This window comes from Myzus persicae, unplaced genomic scaffold, assembly GCF_001856785.1.
Source record: "Myzus persicae strain clone G006 unplaced genomic scaffold, MPER_G0061.0, whole genome shotgun sequence".
Classification (NCBI taxonomy): domain Eukaryota; kingdom Metazoa; phylum Arthropoda; class Insecta; order Hemiptera; family Aphididae; genus Myzus; species Myzus persicae.
In genome coordinates, this window is record NW_019100954.1 from 1 (window position 1) to 21,267 (window position 21,267).

The 21,267-nt window shown below is 29.6% G+C and overlaps 1 protein-coding gene and 3 pseudogenes across 1 annotated transcript; 3 read left to right on the forward strand and 1 right to left on the reverse strand.

Annotated features, from left to right (window-relative positions):
* The first annotated feature begins 2,838 nt into the window (after positions 1 to 2,838).
* Positions 2,839 to 3,360, forward strand: LOC111027027. Its single transcript, XM_022305230.1, has one exon. It carries the CDS (start codon positions 2,839 to 2,841, stop codon positions 3,358 to 3,360), a length of 522 nt encoding a protein of 173 aa, XP_022160922.1.
* A 2,406-nt stretch (positions 3,361 to 5,766) lies between these two features.
* LOC111027028 lies at positions 5,767 to 6,455 on the reverse strand (annotated as a pseudogene).
* A 2,285-nt stretch (positions 6,456 to 8,740) lies between these two features.
* On the forward strand, positions 8,741 to 10,856 carry LOC111027029 (annotated as a pseudogene).
* A 3,846-nt stretch (positions 10,857 to 14,702) lies between these two features.
* LOC111027030 lies at positions 14,703 to 17,850 on the forward strand (annotated as a pseudogene).
* Positions 17,851 to 21,267: the final 3,417 nt, after the last annotated feature.

Sequence of the window (21,267 nt, forward strand, 5' to 3'; positions counted from 1 at the left end):
TGGAACACTTGCTGCAGACAAAATGATAGATTTATGAAAGAAAATGTAGATTGGCTTAAAACAGTTATAATCTTTCCTGATTCTGTATATGACAACACCTACACCAGGAATGACAAAAATGATTTGAGTAATAACAAAGTTGACAAATCACGCGGTCGCCCGGTTTTATCGTTTGACCTCTCTAGTGACCGATCAAAAAGACGAAAGTGTCAAAATTTGTATAATGCATCTTGTTTAAGTGAACTGAGCCAAACCACAACATTAGCGTTAAGAAAACATGGAATTGAAGATGCTGCAAAATTAGTCAAAGAAATCACTCATACTACTCCGACAAGAGGAAAAAAAATTCGTGAAACGTGGAAAAATCAGCAATTAAAAAATGAACCTACGTCATTGAGTACAGATGATTATGACATTATTAGAGACATTATTTCTGCATCATTATCAAAATCCCAATACAATTTACTTAGAAAAAGTGCAAAACATCATCATTTTGATTTATACCCCTCGTATCACAAGATAATTGCTGCCAAAACTGAAACTTATCCCAATGACCTAACAATAACTGATGAAAAATGTGAGGTAAATAGTAATTTGTATATCATATTATTTTAATTTTATATTTTATTATATTAATATAAAAAAGACAAAAATTGTTTTTTTATTATTCAAAAGGTGAAACTACAATCCCTCCTAAATCATACAGCACAGAGACTTCTAAAAAGTATTTCAAATTTAGAACAGTATAATGGTATTAGTATTACTTTGTATTGTAAGTGGGGCTATGACGGGACTTCTGGTTTTCAAATGTACAAACAAATTACACCGGGGGGTTCCAGTGACGAATCTATGCTAGTAACTGCGATGGTACCATTACGATTAGAATGTGATGTCAACGGAGAAATTGTATGGCAAAATCCAGTATGCTCATCCACTCGGTATTGCAGACCAATTCGACTGCAGTATATTAAAGAAACAATCGAGGTTATTCAAGCAGAAGAAAAATATATAAGTGAACAAATAAATAGTATCTCGTCATTCATCAGTGATTCGGGGATAGTAGTTAACTTTAAAATGGACCTTACAATGATTGACGGAAAGGTATGATATTATTTTTGTTTTTTATTTGCCATCTTAATTTATTATACATTATAACTTATAATGTATGATTAAAAATGAATTAGGTATGTAATGGAATAACAGAAACATCGTCAATGAAATGCTATATATGTGGAGCAAAAATATCGGAAATGAATAATTTAAACTTATTAGGCAAGAAAATAGAAGATACATCTAGGTTTAGGTAATAATTATTTAAATTGTTAATTAGTAAAAAAAAATATTAAATATACATTTAAACAAAACTGAATAATTATAGAAGTAATTTTATTTTTACAGTTTCGGACTTTCTACACTTCATGCCTACATTCGTTTTTTTGAGTGTCTTCTTCATATTTCATACCGACTGGATTTTAAAAAATGGAAGGTAGCCATTAATTTAATTTTATTATTATTGATATTAAAGAATAGTAATAACACTCTTATAAATATTGTTTTATATTTTATGTTAAAGGCAAGTAAAATTCATGGGTACGATTTATTACTAAAAGAGAGGAAAATCCAAATCCAAAATTCATTTAGAGAAAAATTAGGATTGATAGTTGATATTCCAAAACCAGGTTTTGGAACAAGCAATGATGGGAATACAGCTAGACGATTTTTTAAACACTCCAATGTATCAGCTGACATAACGGGAATAGATCACCGATTAATTGAGCGATTTAGTATAATCTTACAAACACTATCATGTGGGTACCATTTAAATTTTGAAAAATTTGGAAATTATTGTTATGAAACTGCTCAATTATATATAAATTTATATGATTGGTATTATATGCCACCAAGCGTGCATAAAATTTTATTGCATGGTGCTTCCATAGCAAAATCATTTATTTTACCAATCGGACAAATGAGCGAAGAAGCACAAGAAGCCCGCAATAAAGATATTAAAAAATATAGAGAATATCATAGCAGAAAATCATCAAGAGTAAATATTAATACAGATATTTTTCAAAGATTATTATTATCATCAGATCCACTCATAAGTAGCTTAAGTGATAAAAAAAATAATAATAAAAAAAAAAGAACTCTGCATCCATTTATCAAGACATTGTTAATTGAATCTGAAAGTGATTGTGATCATGATAGTAGCAGTTGTGATAGTAGCGGGGAAGATTAATTTTTATATTTATAATATATATATATATATATATGTATTGTGTATATTTTAGTTAAATTTAGTATAATATAATATATACAATTTTATTATATATTCTTGTTGTATATTTGAATAAGTATTTAAAAATTAAAAATAAATAATTAATAGCAAAAAAATAAATTGTTTTACATTGACTTATATTTGATTTTCTGGTTTTTTTTTTTTTTAATGCACACTGGAAGAAGTGTTTCTCGTTTCAAAAAAAATAAAAAATATCGACATTGGATATTTCTACGAGGCTTGAGAGTTTTTCCTCTATAGCATGTTTTTGATAAAAACAATAGGTCTCGTGCAGGCCATTTAAGTCTGTATACGAATACAAATTATTATTTTGATATTTATTATGTAAGTAATAGTTAATTTTAAAAGAGCTCTGTGAAAATTAGAATATTGGCCAACTATTTTGATTTTTGAACCACTGTGCGGTGGTTTATTGTGTTTCGAGTCGAAAAAATACACAAATGATTACCACGATGAAATGAATGGGGACACATTTCGTGAGTGGATCCTCCATTGCCCTCCGCATTCTACCGCTACTACGACCGAACTCCGTAATTGTAATGGACAATGCGTCCTACCATTCCGTCAAAATTGACCGAGCCCCAACATCCAATACCCGAAAGGCGGATATTATCAAGTGGTTGGAAGATAAAGGAGAAGTAATTAATCACTCAATGGTCATCCCTCAACTTCTACATATTGTCAAACGTCTGAAGCCAATACACAATAAGTATGTTATTGACGAACTTGTGAAAGCGAAAAATCATACAGTTTTACGACTCCCGCCATACCACTGTGAGCTAAACTCCATCGAACTGGCTTGGTCATCAGTGAAAAACCACGTTCGGATGAATAACACCACTTATAAACTACCAGACGTAAAAAATTTATTGATAGAGGGCATAAAACGAGTCGACGCTAAAATGTGGAAAAATTTTATAAGCCACACCAAAAAGGAAGAAACAAAATTTTATGAAGTTGACAATATTATTGACGAGGTCTTGTCCGCGGAGATATCAGATGATTTGACGATGACTATCACGGGAGACACTTCATCTGAAACGGATTCAGATAGTGAATAAATTTTTTGTAAATATGAATTTAATTTTTGTAAATAATTGTTTAAATTTGTGTGTAATTTTTGTAAATATGACTTAAATTACTGAAAATAACTGTTGAAATATAATGATTTTTTTTTTAGAAATATGAGGAATTTTCGTAAATATGAAATTGTATTTATTTTTTAGTTTTAATTTCTTACTAAATTACATATATTGATTTCTTTTTGGTTTTAATAATAAGTGTATACAACGTAGGTATTGTGTTTGATGCAGAACAATGAGGTAAAAGTAAAAAAAAACAGTAAAAACGATAAAGAATAAATTGTTTATAAATCTATTATAAAAGCATTATTGGTAATAATTATTTGAATCGTGATATTATGATTCCCTGTATGCACGGCGGCGGCTATCGATAACGACGCGTATCGATAGCAGTCGACAACTAACGACCAATCACAGTGCGACTGACTCTTGCCGGGGGGTCGGACGATTGCCGACGGCACAGTTGCGTGCGCAAAAGTGGGCAAGGTTATTCTGAATAGAGTATAGTATACGCATACTCACTGTGATGCCACAGTGAAGAATTTTTTGGAATTTTTTTTCTAACTTCAAAATCTGGGTTTTTTAAAGTTATTTTTAGAATATTATCTCGAATGCAAAAATAAACACTCTAGTCGTATTTTTTTGCAAAATTCTCATACGAATCGAGATATCACATCATTTTTGAGCTTGTCGCGCGTTTTTCGCGCTCGAATCGCCAACTAAAAAAAAAGTCGTGCGACACATCGATTTGTATGAGAATACAGCAAGATAACCAGTGGTGATAATTATTTATTGTCATTGATAATACACAATTAATTAACACATTGTTTTACATTGTCAACTAATAAAAAATATGAAATAATAACAAAATTAGGGTTAACAGAGTTTTAAACGAACAAATTTACTACCTAGCATACATTTGTGTCATACCTTTATTAAATAACTTTTAACTTTATAAAGTTATAATAGTTAGAGATAAAAGGAACTACCTATTTGTGTGCTTACACTGAAATTCCATATTTTGGATATCATAGTACCTAACATAATTATTTTGACTAGATAAGATAAACATTTAATTTTATACTATTATTATTATTTACGTTCTGCCCATAACCTAGCTGCAAGATTTCCATTTCCATCAGCCAAACCCAGTCACAATTAATAAACAAATAAATAGTTTGTTTCGTATAACATGTCGGTTACGACAACTTAGAATAGTTACACGGGTATGTTTTGTGATAAAGTAAAATACCTAGAGTTTTTAATAAAAAAAATCACCAATAGGTGATATTAGTTAAATACTTAAACTAATTAATTAAATTAACTAGTACTTACCCAACATAAAAACCATGTCTGTATATTCAATATTTGTGTACGCCATTGCGCAAAAATCAAAATTTCAATTAAAAACTTTAAATCTTAAAAATTAATATTAATATTTAAAATGTCGTTCAATGACAAGTATTGGACTGAACTCTAATCAGACCAACTAATGTTCATCATATACTCTGTAAAGAGTACGGTCAATTCAATATTAACGATAAAAGTATAATATTAGGTTCACTAATAAATAATAATAATAGTATAAAATAAAATGTTTATCTTATCGAGTCAAAATATTTATGTTAGGTACTATGATATCCAAAAACTGGAATTTCAGTATAAACACACAAATAGGTAGTTCCTTTTATCTCTAACTATTATAACTTTATTAAGTTAAAAGTTATTTAATAAAGGTATGACACAAATGTATGCTAGTAAATTTGATCGTTTAAAACTCTGTTAACCCTAATTTTGTTATTATTTCATATTTTTTATTAGTTGACAATGTAAAACAATGTGTTAATTAATTGTGTATTATCAATGACAAAAAATAATTATCACCACTGGTTATCTTGCAGTATTCTCATACAAATCGATGTGTCGCAACACTTTTTTTTTAGTTGGCGATTCGAGTGCGAAAAATGCGCGACAAGCTCAAAAATGATGTGATATCTCGATTCGTATGAGAATTTTGCAAAAAATACGACTAGAGTGTTTATTTTTACATTCGAGATAATATTTTAAAAATAACATTAAAAAACCCAGATTTTGAAGTTAGAAAAAAAATCTTCACTGTGGCATCACAGTGAGTATGCGTATACTAATTACCTCACACACTTCAGAAACACCCTGTATACAATATACCTATACATATTCAATTTTATATTAATACTTATTCATTTACTAAGCATCAACATTTTTTATTTAATAAAACATACAGTATTCTCATAAATCATAAAAGGTTTTAAAATTAATATTATAGTTCAACTATCTATACAATTTGTATAATTACCTACTTTATTTTTAATTTGAAAATGTAAAAAATCAATGGTTTTTAAAAAGTTACATGTTAGCATACTGAAATGGTACAGCTCCAGGTCAAATAAAATAATTAGCAAAGTAATCTCTTACCCCAATTCCTTTTGATCGAGAACCTGCAGCATGTGCTTCAACGTCATCCAAAGAGTGGATTTCTGCATGTTCATTTTTATACCCATCTCTTACTCTTACAAAGTTGTGCAACATGCAACATGACTTGACTATTATAACAGTGAAATCTGGTTCAACCTGTATTGGAGTATGTAAAATACGCCATTTGTTGGCTAAAACTCCAAAAGCACATTCGACCATGCGCCGGGGCTCGTGATAGGCGATAATTAAATACTTTTCTCGTTAATGTTAAGCCACGTCCTGGGTATGGTCTAAAAAGATTGATATGAAGTGCAAACGCTTCATCACCAATGAAGACAAATGGTTGAGGATTATCATTAACATTAGGTAAGCAAACTGGGACTGGAATATTAAGTTGGTTTGAATAGAGTTTCTTTCCAAATGGACAATTTTTGAAGACACTTGAATCCCCTTCCTTTCCATAAGCTCCGACATCTATTGCGGTGAAGCATAGATTCGAATCTACTACTGCCATTAATATGATAGAAAAAATCAATTGCTCCTAAACAGTTTGGAAAATTAGTTTTGAGGTAATATTGTTTTGAAATTTCAATCCACCTTTCATTTGTCGGCTGAGGCATTTCTGTTGGTTGTAAAATCGTCCATATGACTTGACAGGTTTCAAAAATTATACAGCTGATTGTACTTTTACCTAGGTTAAAGTCAAATGTAAGTGCTTTAAAAGATAAGCCATTTGATAAATACCCGTAAAAATAAAAAAATTAAAAACAAGATAAAATTACTATAATTACTAGCAGAAGTTCAGAAATATCCATTTCTTAAGTTTGGTGTTGGCGTTTTAGAGACAGTATCATTATAATACATTAAATAATAATTAATGCAATTAATATTTCTAGAGAAAGCTATGAAAAATACTTGGCGTCATATCAGAGATAACTACATGCGATATTTAAACCAAGGAAAAAGTGGCGATTCAGCAAAATCAAGAAAAAAATACATATATGCTGATTCGTTATCTTTTTTGCAACAATCTTTCGTAAAAAGAAGGTGATTTAAATTAAATATTGAATTTTACTAGGCATTATCTAATCATATATACCATCATTGATTTATTTAGTATTTTTTTATTATTTTTTTTATTACTAATTAGGACAAGTGGAAATTTTGAAAATATTGAAACAACATCATTGGGATTGGAGCATGATTCAATTGCTGAAAATGATAGTGATTTAAATCCAAACATTAGTAGTGATCATGTTAATGATTTTAATTCACAACCATTAAATCAACCTCAAACAGAAAACATAAGCCAAAAACAATGATCATCCTTGGCAAGCTCGGCAGCTCGGCAATCAAAAAGAAATGTATGATTCGCAATTGTTCGTGCCTGTTGTATGTGGTTCTTTAACCTCATTACAACTGCAGACACTCATTTATGTATATTGATTTTATTGAATAAGATAGTTACTATGTTAATGATATTGCGGTGTACATCAAACACTGTTTGTACTTTTGTTGAATTTACTGAAACCCTTGCTACTACTATCGATATGTACCCACCATCGTTACTGAATTACTTGATTGAATACTACTAAACAATAGGGCTTGGATGTTTATGACTGAACATAAATTGTATACTCTAATGTTCAATTTTATTATTGTCCTAACATATATCCTTATAAGTCTTTGACATAGTACTAATAGTATTAATACATTTTGGGTCATGTACATATACTTGCATATTTTGACACCTCATTTTTTCCAGGAATATGTGTCAGGCGTGGCAGGTAGAAAGAGACATAGCTGACGCCGATCCCGTAAGAGTGCGTCCTAGGCCAATTACAATGCGTTTCGTTGCTGATGCGACCCGAGATCAGCGGCGATACAACCTGCCCACCGCAAATGAAGTCGCGGCTGTGTTCGTTGGTGACGACTGTCGTCCGCCCAGAAACCTCGATCTGGTCATCTACGACACAAATCCAATCAACCCGCAACACAGGATGCAAAATATACCTGCGGGTTTGTTAATGACTATTTCACACTAGACTGTTTTGATTTAACTGTTCATTTACATTCACCACATGTATACACTTTTATTTATTAACACTAGGTGTAACTTTTCATGGCAGTATTGCATTCAATTCGCATGGTTGGGTGTTGTATATCATGCACAATAGTCATTACATTATTATTATTCTTAAAAAAAAAATACTATGAACAAATTAAAATGTATATATATCAAATTCAAATAATATATAATATATCTGTGGCTCAAAGAGCGAATGTACCAAAAGAAAAAACTGTAAAATATAATAAAACTGTATTGTTTGGTTCACGTGAGAATAAAAAAAAACCATCATACAATATGCAAAAACTATTTGCGTTTTGCACTCTCACTAACGGCTCATTAAAAACTAACTAAATATTTTAAATTAATTATGTCTTATTTAACATCATGTCTGGTAATCAATAATGTAACTGGTTAAACATTTAAATTTTTGTTTTGAAATTACAGGGAGATTGGATGCACTGTAAGCGGAATTTGTTCACTTGATTTTTTTTCATCTCCCTGTAAAAATGGAGCCAAAATCCCCAAACACATACTACTTAGGTACCTATAAACCATTTTAACTATAAAATATATGTTTAAAAAATTTATTTTTTTTGAAATTAGTAAAACTATAACAATTACTAAATGTGTGATAGTTGCTGATGAGAAAACTCCTGCTAGTACATTTCTGATGATAAATGAAATTGACAATGATGATTCTCCTGTAGCTAAGACTTCTGCTTTGACCAATACACCAGCTATTTCTGAAGGCATATAATACCTACATGGTTGTTTAAATATTTTTCTACTTGTATTTGCTTATTAGAAATATGAAATGCAAAATACCAATTAATGATGATTTGTGTTTAAAGTTTTACTCTAATAAAATAACAATTATTATAAAATGTATAATAAATTAGTTAATTTAAAGTTAAACCATATAATCACATATTTAATAAAATGTTATTTTTCATAAAAACTATTATTATAGCATGGTGTTATTTTATTTACAGAAAGACAACATGTTAAAATGTCGTTGATTTCCAATAAACCATCTAGATCTTCAATTAGATAACCCGGTCTACAAGTATCTAAAAATTCAGACCTAACTGACAAACATAATATTCTTCAAGATGAAGAATCGTTGTTTGATGAATTTTATAGCAGCCCTGGATATATACCAAATTTTGCAAATAATATTGATTCTGAATCTGAAGTTAGTGACATAGATAATATAACTCAAACTTCACTTGATTTGCAATTGAACACTGAAAAAAATGACCAAAAGTAAAATAGTGGGACATTATTAAATGTTCAGCATTCAAAGAAACAACCTTCAGACCAGAATAAATTGGTTAGAGATAAAAGGGTATACTGTTTATATTGTGAATGCCAACATGTTCTAGAAGAAGATGTTAGATAATTTATTACTCGAATAAAAAAATCTAAAGAGAGATTAAAATGTCTAGAGCTAATTAAAAATAAGGGCAATCTTTATTATAACAGGAAAGTTTTAGAAGAAAAACAAGGATCTATAATTGTTGGAAATCGCCCAAAATCCTATGACAAAGTTGAAACAAAAGATTATTTACCTTGTAAGTATTGTTGCAAATTTTTCAAAAAAAGAAACTCTATCGGCATGCAAATAGATGTGTATTTCAAGAAACAAAATGTACCGAAAATGGTACGTTTTACCCAAGAAAATAAATAAAATAATGCAAAGTGCTATGCTATTGCAGACTACTAATGATTTTAAACAATTGCAAAAAGAAGTATTTAGTAGTATGAAATCGGATGAAGTAACATTTGTCGCTTTAAATGATAATCTTATATGTTCATTTGGTGCTAGGCTTTGGCAAAATCATAGACAACATCATTTAGTAGGTTATATTTTACAACAGATGAGACAATTATGCAGATTTTTGTCAATCTTAAGGACAATGGTACCAGATTTGACCAATTTCAAAGATTTTTTGAGCCTAAACATTATGAAACTGTGGTGAATGCAGCAAAACAACTCAGTGGCTACAATGAAGAAGAAAACACATTTATCTATCCATCAGTAGCAATGAAAATTGGACATGCAATTCTTCAATGTGCAGACATTTTGGAGAGTCAGATAATCATTGACAATTCAAATCCAGACAAGTTGCAAAAAGTTAAACATTTTTATCAAATTTTTCAAAAGGAATGGAAGTATTCTGTTTCATCTAATGCCGGCCAAGATTTAAACAAAAAAAAATTTAACAAATCAGTCACACTTCCAGATGCTAAGGATATAACTATTTTACATACATTTATTTCCAAACAACCATCTACTGGAGTTAATCTAATAAAAAATGGAGAGGTAAATCAAAGTACTTACAAAATGGTATGTCAAGCATTACTTACTAAGATTATTTTATTAAATCGACGTAGATCTGGAGAAGTTGAAAGAATTAAATTACAGGATTATTTAAACCGTAATAAAACAAAAATGCAAGAAGAAATACATAAATCATTAACAGACGTAGAAGCTAAGCTATCCAAATATTTTGTAAGGTTTGTAATCCGTGGAAAAAGAGGTAGAGGTGTTCCAGTGCTATTGACGACCGATATGAAGGAATCCCTGAATCTATTGATTCAAATAAGAACTGAAATGAATAGAAATGCAATATTTCGGAATCAAAGGAACACATTTTTGTTATACCATTCACTGTAGTAGGAGTTTATCGTGGATCAGACTGCTTACGAAGAGTCTAAAGCATCTTCACCAGACCTTTTAACATGTACAAAATTAAGGAAACACCCTGCAACTATGTCTCAACTATTAAATCTTACTTCAAACGATAAGGAACAACTGGCTAATTTTATGGGTCATGATTTAGCTATATTCAATGATTATTACAAGCTACCAGATGAAACTTTACAAGTTAGTCGGATCAGCAAAATATTATTAGCTATGGAGTCTGGAAATTTGCATCAACTATAACATTCTAGAAGACATAGAAAAAAACATGCATTCTAAACATTAGAAGAATTAGATGAATATATGATGCCCAATGATACAGAAGATGAGGACGAAAAATATGATACTGGTAGGTATTAGTGTATTACACTATATTATATACTAATTAAATGTATTAAATGTAATTGATTTGTTTGAATTGCTAACAGAAGAAAACAAAGATGATTCAATTTCTATAAGCCAAGAAAGTAGTATTAGTATATTTTATATACTTTTGTGATGGCTTTATTTCAGAAATTTAATAATAATATTATATTGTAAAGTAAATGTATTTTTAATTTTTTATAAAATAGCTATAAGTAAATCAATAATAATATCATATAATAAAGTATATTATATAAGTATATATTTTATGCTTTTGTGAAGGATGAAAATCTCAAAAATTAAAATAATATAATATTGTAAAATATATAAGTTTTAATATTAAAAAAGAACGAAGTGAAATAATCAATTAATTGTTGTTATTATTATTCTCAAGTGTTTTACATAACATAGGTATTTATATACATTTTATTTGGAGGTTACTAGGTACCTACCTAACTCCAAGATTATTGGAGCTCATTAGGGCGGATGTCTTTAATGTACCAATTTCTGTATTGGTTTCACAAAAATTAAATTTAAGTACAAGTCTACTTTCTACATTTTATTCTTTGTATTATAGTGTTAGAATTTTGGTTATAAATTGATTTTAAAGGGTGGATGTTACAAATGTGGTAAAATATTCACGGAGTTCACAAGATACCGTGTACGGGTATGTGTGTGTGTGTGTGTGTGTATGTGGCCGTACTTATGGTACGTTAAGGTATGTACACACGAGCGCATACTGTGCGGCGAACAAGCCGAGCATGCGTGTGTTCGCTCGTGAGGACGAAGTGTGCGGCCTATTCGGCCTATTCGTAAACATTCGGCGAATAAGCCGTGCAAGCACACATGGCGAGCCGATCGTTGTCGGTATTTTGGTCATGCTCAAAGGAACACCGCGAGCATTCGTGTGTCCGTGTGGACGGTTAATTTTGTTTTCTGCTGTGCGTCAAAATATTTCTCAATTTTATTTATTTTGGATTTAAAGTATGGCATGGTATGCATAGGCGCAATTAGGTTGGAACTAGGAGGAGCTTTGCCCCCTCAAATAGTATAATGAAAAATTACAAATCAAGAGTCATTTATTCGTTCTATAAATTGGAACCATATTTATTATTATTTAGGAAGTACGGGGGCAAGGCCCCAGCTGGTCTGTAAAAAAATCCAACCAGCCACCCAAAAAAAGCTTATGCCTAACTTTGGGTATATGGTTAATATAATTGATGTGATTATTTTTCAGTAAAATCTCATTTCCTTCAAAATATATATGAATTGTTTTAATTTAAGGTATGTGGATTATTTTTACAATTTTATATATACCATTACTATTTTACGGGTTCTTGTCTATGCTTATATTATACTCAAAAAGAGGTAGCTAAATAAAAATATAGGCAATTACTGAAGATGGTGATGTTGTTAGTATGATAAATCTATATTTTGCTCGAACTTAGTGTTGAATAATGAATATCACAAAAAAAATTTTTTATTTCTAACTGTGTAAAACCATACTAACTTGTATTGCGTATAGTGTATGTATTAAATAATCGTGTGATATACAGAAGACTGTATTAAAATTAGTAAAATGACTAGTTCTGTTAAACCATCGTTTTCAATATATTATTTAACAACAGTTTTATTTAATGTTAAATTATAAATGTATTTCACTAATGATAAAGAGTAGGTACCTACAATACAAAAATGCCCTGTACTCTGTAGGCTTGTAGCAGCTGTATTATTGTTTAGGGTGACCTATGTCCTAGTCCCTCGTCCGCCACATTTTGTAACTTTTTTAGTAAGATAACATTATATTGTACTCCATGTACTATTGCCGTAACTCACCACTAGTGTAGCTGTTGGTCACCACCAGGTTTTCAATTTCGATTGAATATCTGCAGAAAGTTTAACAGTTAACAGTAATATTTTGTTTTTGAAATAGAACGGTAGTGTAGTTAGTTGCTCCTTTAAATGTTTTTAAATACCGTGTAGTGTGTCATTAAATTTTGTGATTTTTTTTTTTTATATCCTACTTACTGATTAAATATGTATTAAATATATAGTACAAATAAATTACTCTTGAGAACATACATCGACGTACATACATATTGGAGTATTCATTGTGCGGTAAGTACCAGTTTAAGTTAATAAAAAACAAGGTGAGCAAGTTGGTGTTGCTCTGCTGTATAGTAGGTTACATCTGTAATGGATTGTAATAAATTTGAATTCAATGTTATTATATAAAAGTATAAAATATACTATAATATAGTATAAAAACGATTATGAGCGAAGACGGTCAGTCAACCTATGATACTATACTAAGTATATTTGATGATCTTAGTGTGAATAAAGTAATTTATATATAACATATTTACGGGGAACCTTATATTAAATTGTCAATCCTTAGCTATAAAAGTTGAAGATTTTATACATTTTTAAATATAAAATCTTTTTTTAAATTTTTAAATTTATTTTAATTCGTCAAAATTCGATCTTTAAATGCTTATAAAAAAATATTGTGCCTATGTATTTTTAATATTTTTCACATCCTATTGTACCAATATATTATAGGAGCCTTGTATTGAATTTTCACGCTTGTTGGCCCAACAAATAAAATTGTATTGATATTCATAAAAATAAAAAAATAGTGGGTAAGTGGATGTCACTCTGCTGTACATAAGGGGATCGTAGGTTACTATAATGGATGTGTTAAATTTGAATCCAATAATGGGTATCATTGTATACGAAAAACGATTGTGAACGGAGATGATGTGTCATTCTAGGATATTATATTATTATATTACCTATATTCAAATTGTAATATAAATTGAAATTCAAACGCTTATAAAAAAATTGTGCCAATGTATTTTGAACATTTTTTAATAATGTAATAATAATAATTTTAATAATTTAACTCATGTAGACTCTTCTATTCAATTTTTAAGTATTTTGGTTCCGCCAAAAAAAATTAAGCGACATTTATAAAAAAAAAATTTAAAAAATCAAATATTTAGAATGCCTATAAATAGCTGAAAAATCAACGAAATATTTTTAAAAAAAAAATCGTGGGAAAAAAATGTCACTTTAAACAAGTGGTGGAAGTTTCAAATGTCTACTTCTTATACTTTTTAAATAAAAATAAATATAATAAATCGTTGTTTTACGTGATTTCGTGAAAGTTTAAATTTTAAACGTTCATAAAAATTTTATTAATTTTGTCAAAAACTGATTTTGCGTAAAAATTACAGTTTTTCTCCAATTTTTTTTTTGTTTCACACGACGCGTTCGAAAACTATTGAAAAAATCACTTATCCGTAAACAGCTCAAAATATGTCAAAAAATTTTAAAAATGTTATGGCGTGTAGAAAATGCTTATGTAAACTAAACATTCAGTCAAAATTTTATGCATCTGCAGTAATTCCTTTTTTTGAATTACAACAAAATAAGAAAATCGCTATACATGAGAACTTCAAATGATCATAAAAATTAATTTTGATTTAAAATATGACTGATAAAATACCTGTACGAAAAACGCAACGTTCAATTATAATTATATAATATGATTATTTTGATATGATATTCAATTAAATTTCATTAAATTTTGTAGAATATAATACAATAATATAGATAGCCGTATAAAATAGACGTGCGGGCCGCCGGTTGCTGGCATGGTAAATTAAATTAAGGAATTAATTTTACCTTCCTCAAAATAAAATATTTAGTTTATACGTGTTTTAATAATTTTTGAAATTTAATTTTTATATAGTTATTCATACTTTATTATTCAAAATGAATAAAGCCAAAAGGAGAGACTGGGACACCAAAACTTCTTTGCAACTAATTGATGAGTTTAGGCTACAAGAAGTACTTTGGAATCCAACAAATCAGTATTATTTTTCTAAAAATAAAAAACATGATGCGTGGTGTCACCTAGCAAAACAATTTGATACTGATATAGAAGAAGTGAAATTAAAAATTCAAAGCATTCAGGGGTCGTATCGTCGGGAAAAAGCCAAAGTGAAAAAAAGCCTTGGAACTGGAAAAGGTAATATACTGCATTTACTCGTACATAATATCGAGAACATAGTGCACACTTGTTATAAGTCACATAATTGAAATTAACTTAAAAATATATGTGGTTTCTTTTAAATGTATAAGTTGAATTCATGTAATATTCATTCACTTACCTGATGTAATAGCATTTTTAAAAAAAATGTATGGACTTACTTATAACAATTACCTTTTGTAAACATATTATAATAGTTTATAATAATATATAAATTGAAATATTAAACAGTTCAATTTAATTATTTTTTATTTATAGGAGCTAATGAAATATTCCGTTCAAGTTGGTATGGTTATGATGCAATGAGTTTTTTAAAGGAGAGAGATGATCCAAGGCCGACAATTAATTCAGAAAATGTAAGTTTTCGTATATAGATATAAATAATAAGTAACACATAAAGTTAATTAGAATCATTGCATATTTTACTTACTTACCAAAATAATATTAATGTCTGAGTACATATTGTAATATTCTGTTTTATATAAATACAATGTATATTTATATCAATCTTTAGTAGGTATTAGTTGTTATAATTACATTTTACATACTTTTATAAATTATTTTTTTCCAAACTTAACTTATTTAACTCATTTTTATTAGTTTTATATAAGCTATAAGATATTAACCTAACCTACTTACAAAAAAAAATACTCTCATATATACAAATTTATTAAGCATTTTGCCACGGTAAACTTCCATCTGTTAAAAAATAATCTGCAAATTGTTCCCTTATTTCTTGTGCATTAAGAGGAGGTCGGCGAGGTATATTTCTTATAGGTAGTAGTGATGATGCATTTTCCCCTCGTCTCCAACTTCCATGTATTATCTGGCCTTCTTCTTCTCTATCAAAAGTTCCTGGTGGATTGTATATATTTTTAGACGTTTTACTTTGTCGTAAAAAGTTGTGTAGATGAACAATTGCCATGACAACAATTTGGGCTCTTTCGGGTTCCAATAAAAGAGGTTTCCTTAATACTCGAAAAACAGCAGATGAAATTCCAAACACGTTTTCAACAATTCTTCGAGCACGACTTAAACGATAATTGAAAACTCTTTCCTTTGATCCAACATCATGTGTCCCAGAATATGGCTTCATAAAGTTAGTTGTTAAGGCAAATGCTTCATCTGAAAGAATCACATATGGCAAGTCAATGTTTTTTCCTGGCAATGGCGTCGGGGGTGGTAAATTCAAATTCCCTCTTTCGATTTTTCTAAATAGTTCACTATTTTTGAATACACCTCCGTCCGATATCCTTCCTTGACATCCAACGTCGACAAAAAGGAAATTATAATCTGCATCAACTAATGCAAACAGAACAATACTAAAAAAAGACTTATAGTTGTAGAATTCACTACCACTATTAATTGGAGATTGTAAAACTACGTGCTTGCCGTCCATTGCTCCTATACAATTTGGATAATTCCACATTGTTCCAAATCGTTCAGCGATTCTTAGCCATTCATTTGGAGTAGAAGGCATCTATAGAAAATAATTTATTATACTATTAATTTAACTTAAACAGTTTTACATACCTAGATAAAATGTATTGAAAATTAATATAACTTATAAAATTTTTTTAAAAAATACGTTGTTGAAAAATTATTAAAACAAGCTTTTTAAATAGTATCATGTTTAGATGAAATATTTTAATGAATTTTCACAGCTTATAAAAATAAAGCAATATCAATCTGTAACTCCTGTCTTAACGTTTGATAAATATTATAAGGCAAATGTAAAAATGTGGACAACTGGGTACCTCTCTGCTGTATAGTAGTTGTCGAGTATGTCTACCGGGTACGTTATAATATGCTGATCTCAAAAATCGGAGCATTTTACTACCCCAAATGTTGATGAGATAATTTTTATTTTTAAAAATAATTCGGAAAAAAAAAAAAATAAATATAACTTAGGGTTATTATAACTCAGAATCGTATTTTTTATAATCACTGTAACCTACTCAATTATATGAGGTACACTAAAACCCTACTAGTTCTCGATTGTTTATTAATAAAATTAATAATTAATTTTATTTACTAATGGTTAATCATATTACATGAATTAATTACAAATATATTTTATTTTCAGCTACAAAATGAAGTTGAAGAAGCTTCTTCTGACTATAGCTACACAATACACATGTATAAATGATAACCTTTCGTTGGACATTTCGGAAATACAAGGGCCATCAATACAGCAATTGTCGCCAGCGCAAAATGAAATAGTGCCACCAACCAGCAGGAAAGATGGTGTTGATGAAATTATTAGTCCTGGGAATCCAAATCAACCACGAAAAAAAGAATAAGAAAAACACAACCAATACAATTGATCATAAAATTGATGAAGCGTTCAACATTCTGAAGAGGTATGCGTCAAGCTTTGAGTCAAATTCATCCGATGAATGTACAACATATGGTGCCCATGTAGCAAACAAAATAAGATCTTATCCGCCACAGACTCGAGCGATCGTCCAACACTATATTAATAACATACTTTTTGACGCGGACATGGGAAGATATGATTACTATTCTGCAAACCCACATATTCTTTTTCAAAATCCAGTACCACAAACAAATCTAAGTTCCTATTACTCGAATACTCATATAGACCCTTCAAACCACTTTTCATCAAATTCGGTTGATACACCAACGGAGTTTTTATCTGAGTCTACGTCATCTGTATTAGATCTAGGTGATCATCTGACATAGAATTAAATAAAAATATAAATTGCTGGGTACTTGTAAATATCGAGAAAAATAATTGTGTAAAAATAAGAAATGATATATTGCTTGGTAATTTTTTGCATGACACCGACAATATTTAAGTGTGGTAATTTTCTGATTTAAAAATGTATATTTAGAGATTTGTCTGCATGAAAGAATTTTTTTTTTATATATATTTATTATTTTTATTATTATGTGTTTATGACTGTTAAATTGTTAACCCAAAGGATATTTCAAAAGTTGTTTTTGTTATTTTTTTTATAATAGGCATGTTTTTAAAAAGTAATCGTTTTTTTGTTAATAAATATTGTTTGTTTCTCAGTTTTTAAAGAATGTTGATTAGTTGAATAAATTAATGATAAAATTGACTACAGTTAAAATATATTATACTTTTTATTGAACTTACCTTTACATATGTCTTCAATACTTTAACAAGTGCGCTACAAACTTCTGGAATTATAGTAGAAATGATCTGTTTAGAAATTTTAAACAGATATTGCAAGCTACTATACGAATCTCCTGTAGCGAGAAATCGTAACGTCACTGATAATCGTATTTGGACTGTAATAGCAGGTCTCATATTAGTATTTTGTTTGTATATAAGTGGGCCAACAAGGCAAATTATTTTTTCAAAATCTTCTGAAGACATTCTGGTGAAATTTTGAAAGTGAAATACATTTACGTCATTTTTAATACTGTTTATCATGTTGGAGCCTCTATCTTCGTTATCTCTATAAATTTGTGACATCCACCATCGTCTTTTACGAACATTTTTTTTTTCTTTCTTTTTCGCAAGCTCACACATTACAATGAAAGCTGCACTTGCAATTTGTAATTGATCACTCATGATTAAACAACAAAAAACACGATTTACGTTTCCACTTTTCAGTTTAAAAAAATGTAGAGTTTATAACTTATTACTTAGTTCAATTAAAATGTAAACACCTTTAAGCATAAAGTAAACTCGATTACATTCTCGCATGGCGTATAGTCTACTACTGAAAAAAGCGCAGGGAAAAATCCGGGATTTGGTCGAATAACCACGCATGGGATGTGTGTGCGACGCACTATGTCCACACGAAAGAATACATTCTTCCACATGCTCATGCGAGCTTGTTCGTGTTCGAAGGTGCTCANCACGCATGGGATGTGTGTGCGACGCACTATGTCCACACGAAAGAATACATTCTTCCACATGCTCATGCGAGCTTGTTCGTGTTCGAAGGTGCTCAGTGCTCACTGTGTTCGCCACACAATGTGCGCTCGTGTGTACGCACCTTTAGGAGATCCGACGTATGGAAAATGAGCAGCGTTGCGAGATCCATTTTCGTTGTGAGATCTGAATGGGTGGATCTCGTAACGTTTTTTCCATATATTGATATTATAAGTGTCATACAACGATTTCCAGCCAAAAATAGCCGGATCTCTCAAAGACCCATTTTTATAAATTGTGTGTGTTCACCTGTGTGTATTTTACTATGTTCTGTCTGATATGCACTTTTCAAGTGAGTTTGAGGGGCCGAAATACCATAAATTAACCGGTTACAGTTTGGCTCTCAAAAGTCGATATCGTTACTTTACTGCTTAGACTTTTCAATCCTCAACGACCATAAATTAACCAGTTACAGATTGGATTCAAGGAGTACGGCAAATTGCGTGACTACTCAAACAGAACAAATAATTTTTGGGGGTCCGAAACACTTTTTATTAAAAATGAACATTTAAGGCTATTGTTACATAAAAATGTCTTATACTACGTTAAAAACTAACTTATTTTATCACTAAGTTACTGCCTCGGCTTATTCGCGTCGTTGACTATACAATTATGCTTAAATGTTAATTTTAATTTTACTACCTATTTCAAAAATAAATTTTAAATGTGTGCCTATGATAAAAAAAAAACATGAATATAATTGTATGAAAATCTATTGATTGGTCCTTGTTTGGAGTAGAAAATAGTCTTCTTAGAAATTCTTCTCGGTTTGAAGTTTTAATATTTTTATTTCGACAAATAGCAGTAAACGTTTATTATTGTTCCTCTTAGGGTAATCTGTTATCTATGGTATATATTTGTTTATTAGTTTTGTAGTGGTTTATTCTGCTTCCTCTTCTTTTTTTTATTTAAGCTACCGAAGTATCGGTTTGGTTATTTCTTGCTTGTTTTTTTTTCTGGAATTTTGATTTTGAAATTTTTACTCTTATATCTATGTATTTGCTCTTCAAATCTTTACTTGTATGTTGTCTTTTTGTATGAAAAATTAATTTCCTGTTTATATTTATAGTTATAGTTTAATGCTTATAATTGCATACTTTTAAAATATTAAATTCGTCCCTTGTCTCAGTGGATTGTGGTGACACGGTGACTCATGAATTTTATTGAATATGCTGAAATTCATTCTATTTTTTTTTTTTAATATACATACATGTGGCATACAGACATACATAATAATTAATATTATACATATATACGGATGTTACAATTATATTTATTATTATATTTATATTTCATTGTTTTTGTTAAAAAAAAAGGTATTAGGTACACGTATGTTATGAAATCTTGGGGGAAAATTAAAATTGGATAGTTACATTAATTTCCAGTAAATCATGGTATATGTATATTCGGAATTTTCATGTATTATATATTTATATATAAGCATATTGAAAATGTTAAAATAAGTAGGCTCCTCGTATAACTTTTTTTTTTTTAAATAGATACAGAATCCATTGGTTTTTGTTTTCTAGATATGCTACTTCGGTGGTCTTCTTTTCTTGGTCGAATTTATTTTTGCACTATAACGCGATTCCTTTTGACATTGTAAGACATTTACTAACGTAGTGACCAATTGCAATATTATCCAGCGATGAAAAAAAAAAATATATTTACTGCAATTTCAGTATGAGAACATGAGAACTTTATCCTGTCATTGTTGCAGAATAAAAATTTTGAAATTCATTTAATTTATTTGAATAACTAAGCGTAACTATATCCTCTATTATTTAATCGTAGTCATGATTTATTTCTTTAATAGGGGTTTTTTTTATATAAGATAGAATAACCGATCGGCTGGAATTCATTTAAAAATTTATTTATTTTCTTTAATTATAGCCAAGTCGAATGTGTTTTAATATTTTGCAAATATTCTAAATATGTACCTGTAGTGTCTTTTAAAAATATCGATAAACATTTAACTTTGTCGTTATTGTCCTAATTATTTATTAATCACGCCTTTTAATATTGTTTAAAAAAATTTTTTATGTCTCCTTAACCTGAAAAGTTGTCTGGTTTTATTATTATACTAGTTGCTTGTGAAACTCGGGAGCTTGTGAGGCTCGGCGAAGCAGACGTCAATGTCGTTAGTAGTATATATTTGTATGTTCACAGTTCGTTTTTCAACGGTAATTTTTATTGATCAAGGGGGAATGTTCCCCTCGGACGACTCAGAATTACCGTAACACACAATACGGTAATTTCACACTCAGTGTCCACCTATTTATCCCTCACACGAAAATATT

Coding starts and splice junctions, on each gene's coding strand:
- LOC111027027 (XM_022305230.1), top strand. CDS start 2,839: ATGGACAATGCGTCCTACCATTCCGTCAAAATTGACCGAGCCCCAACA.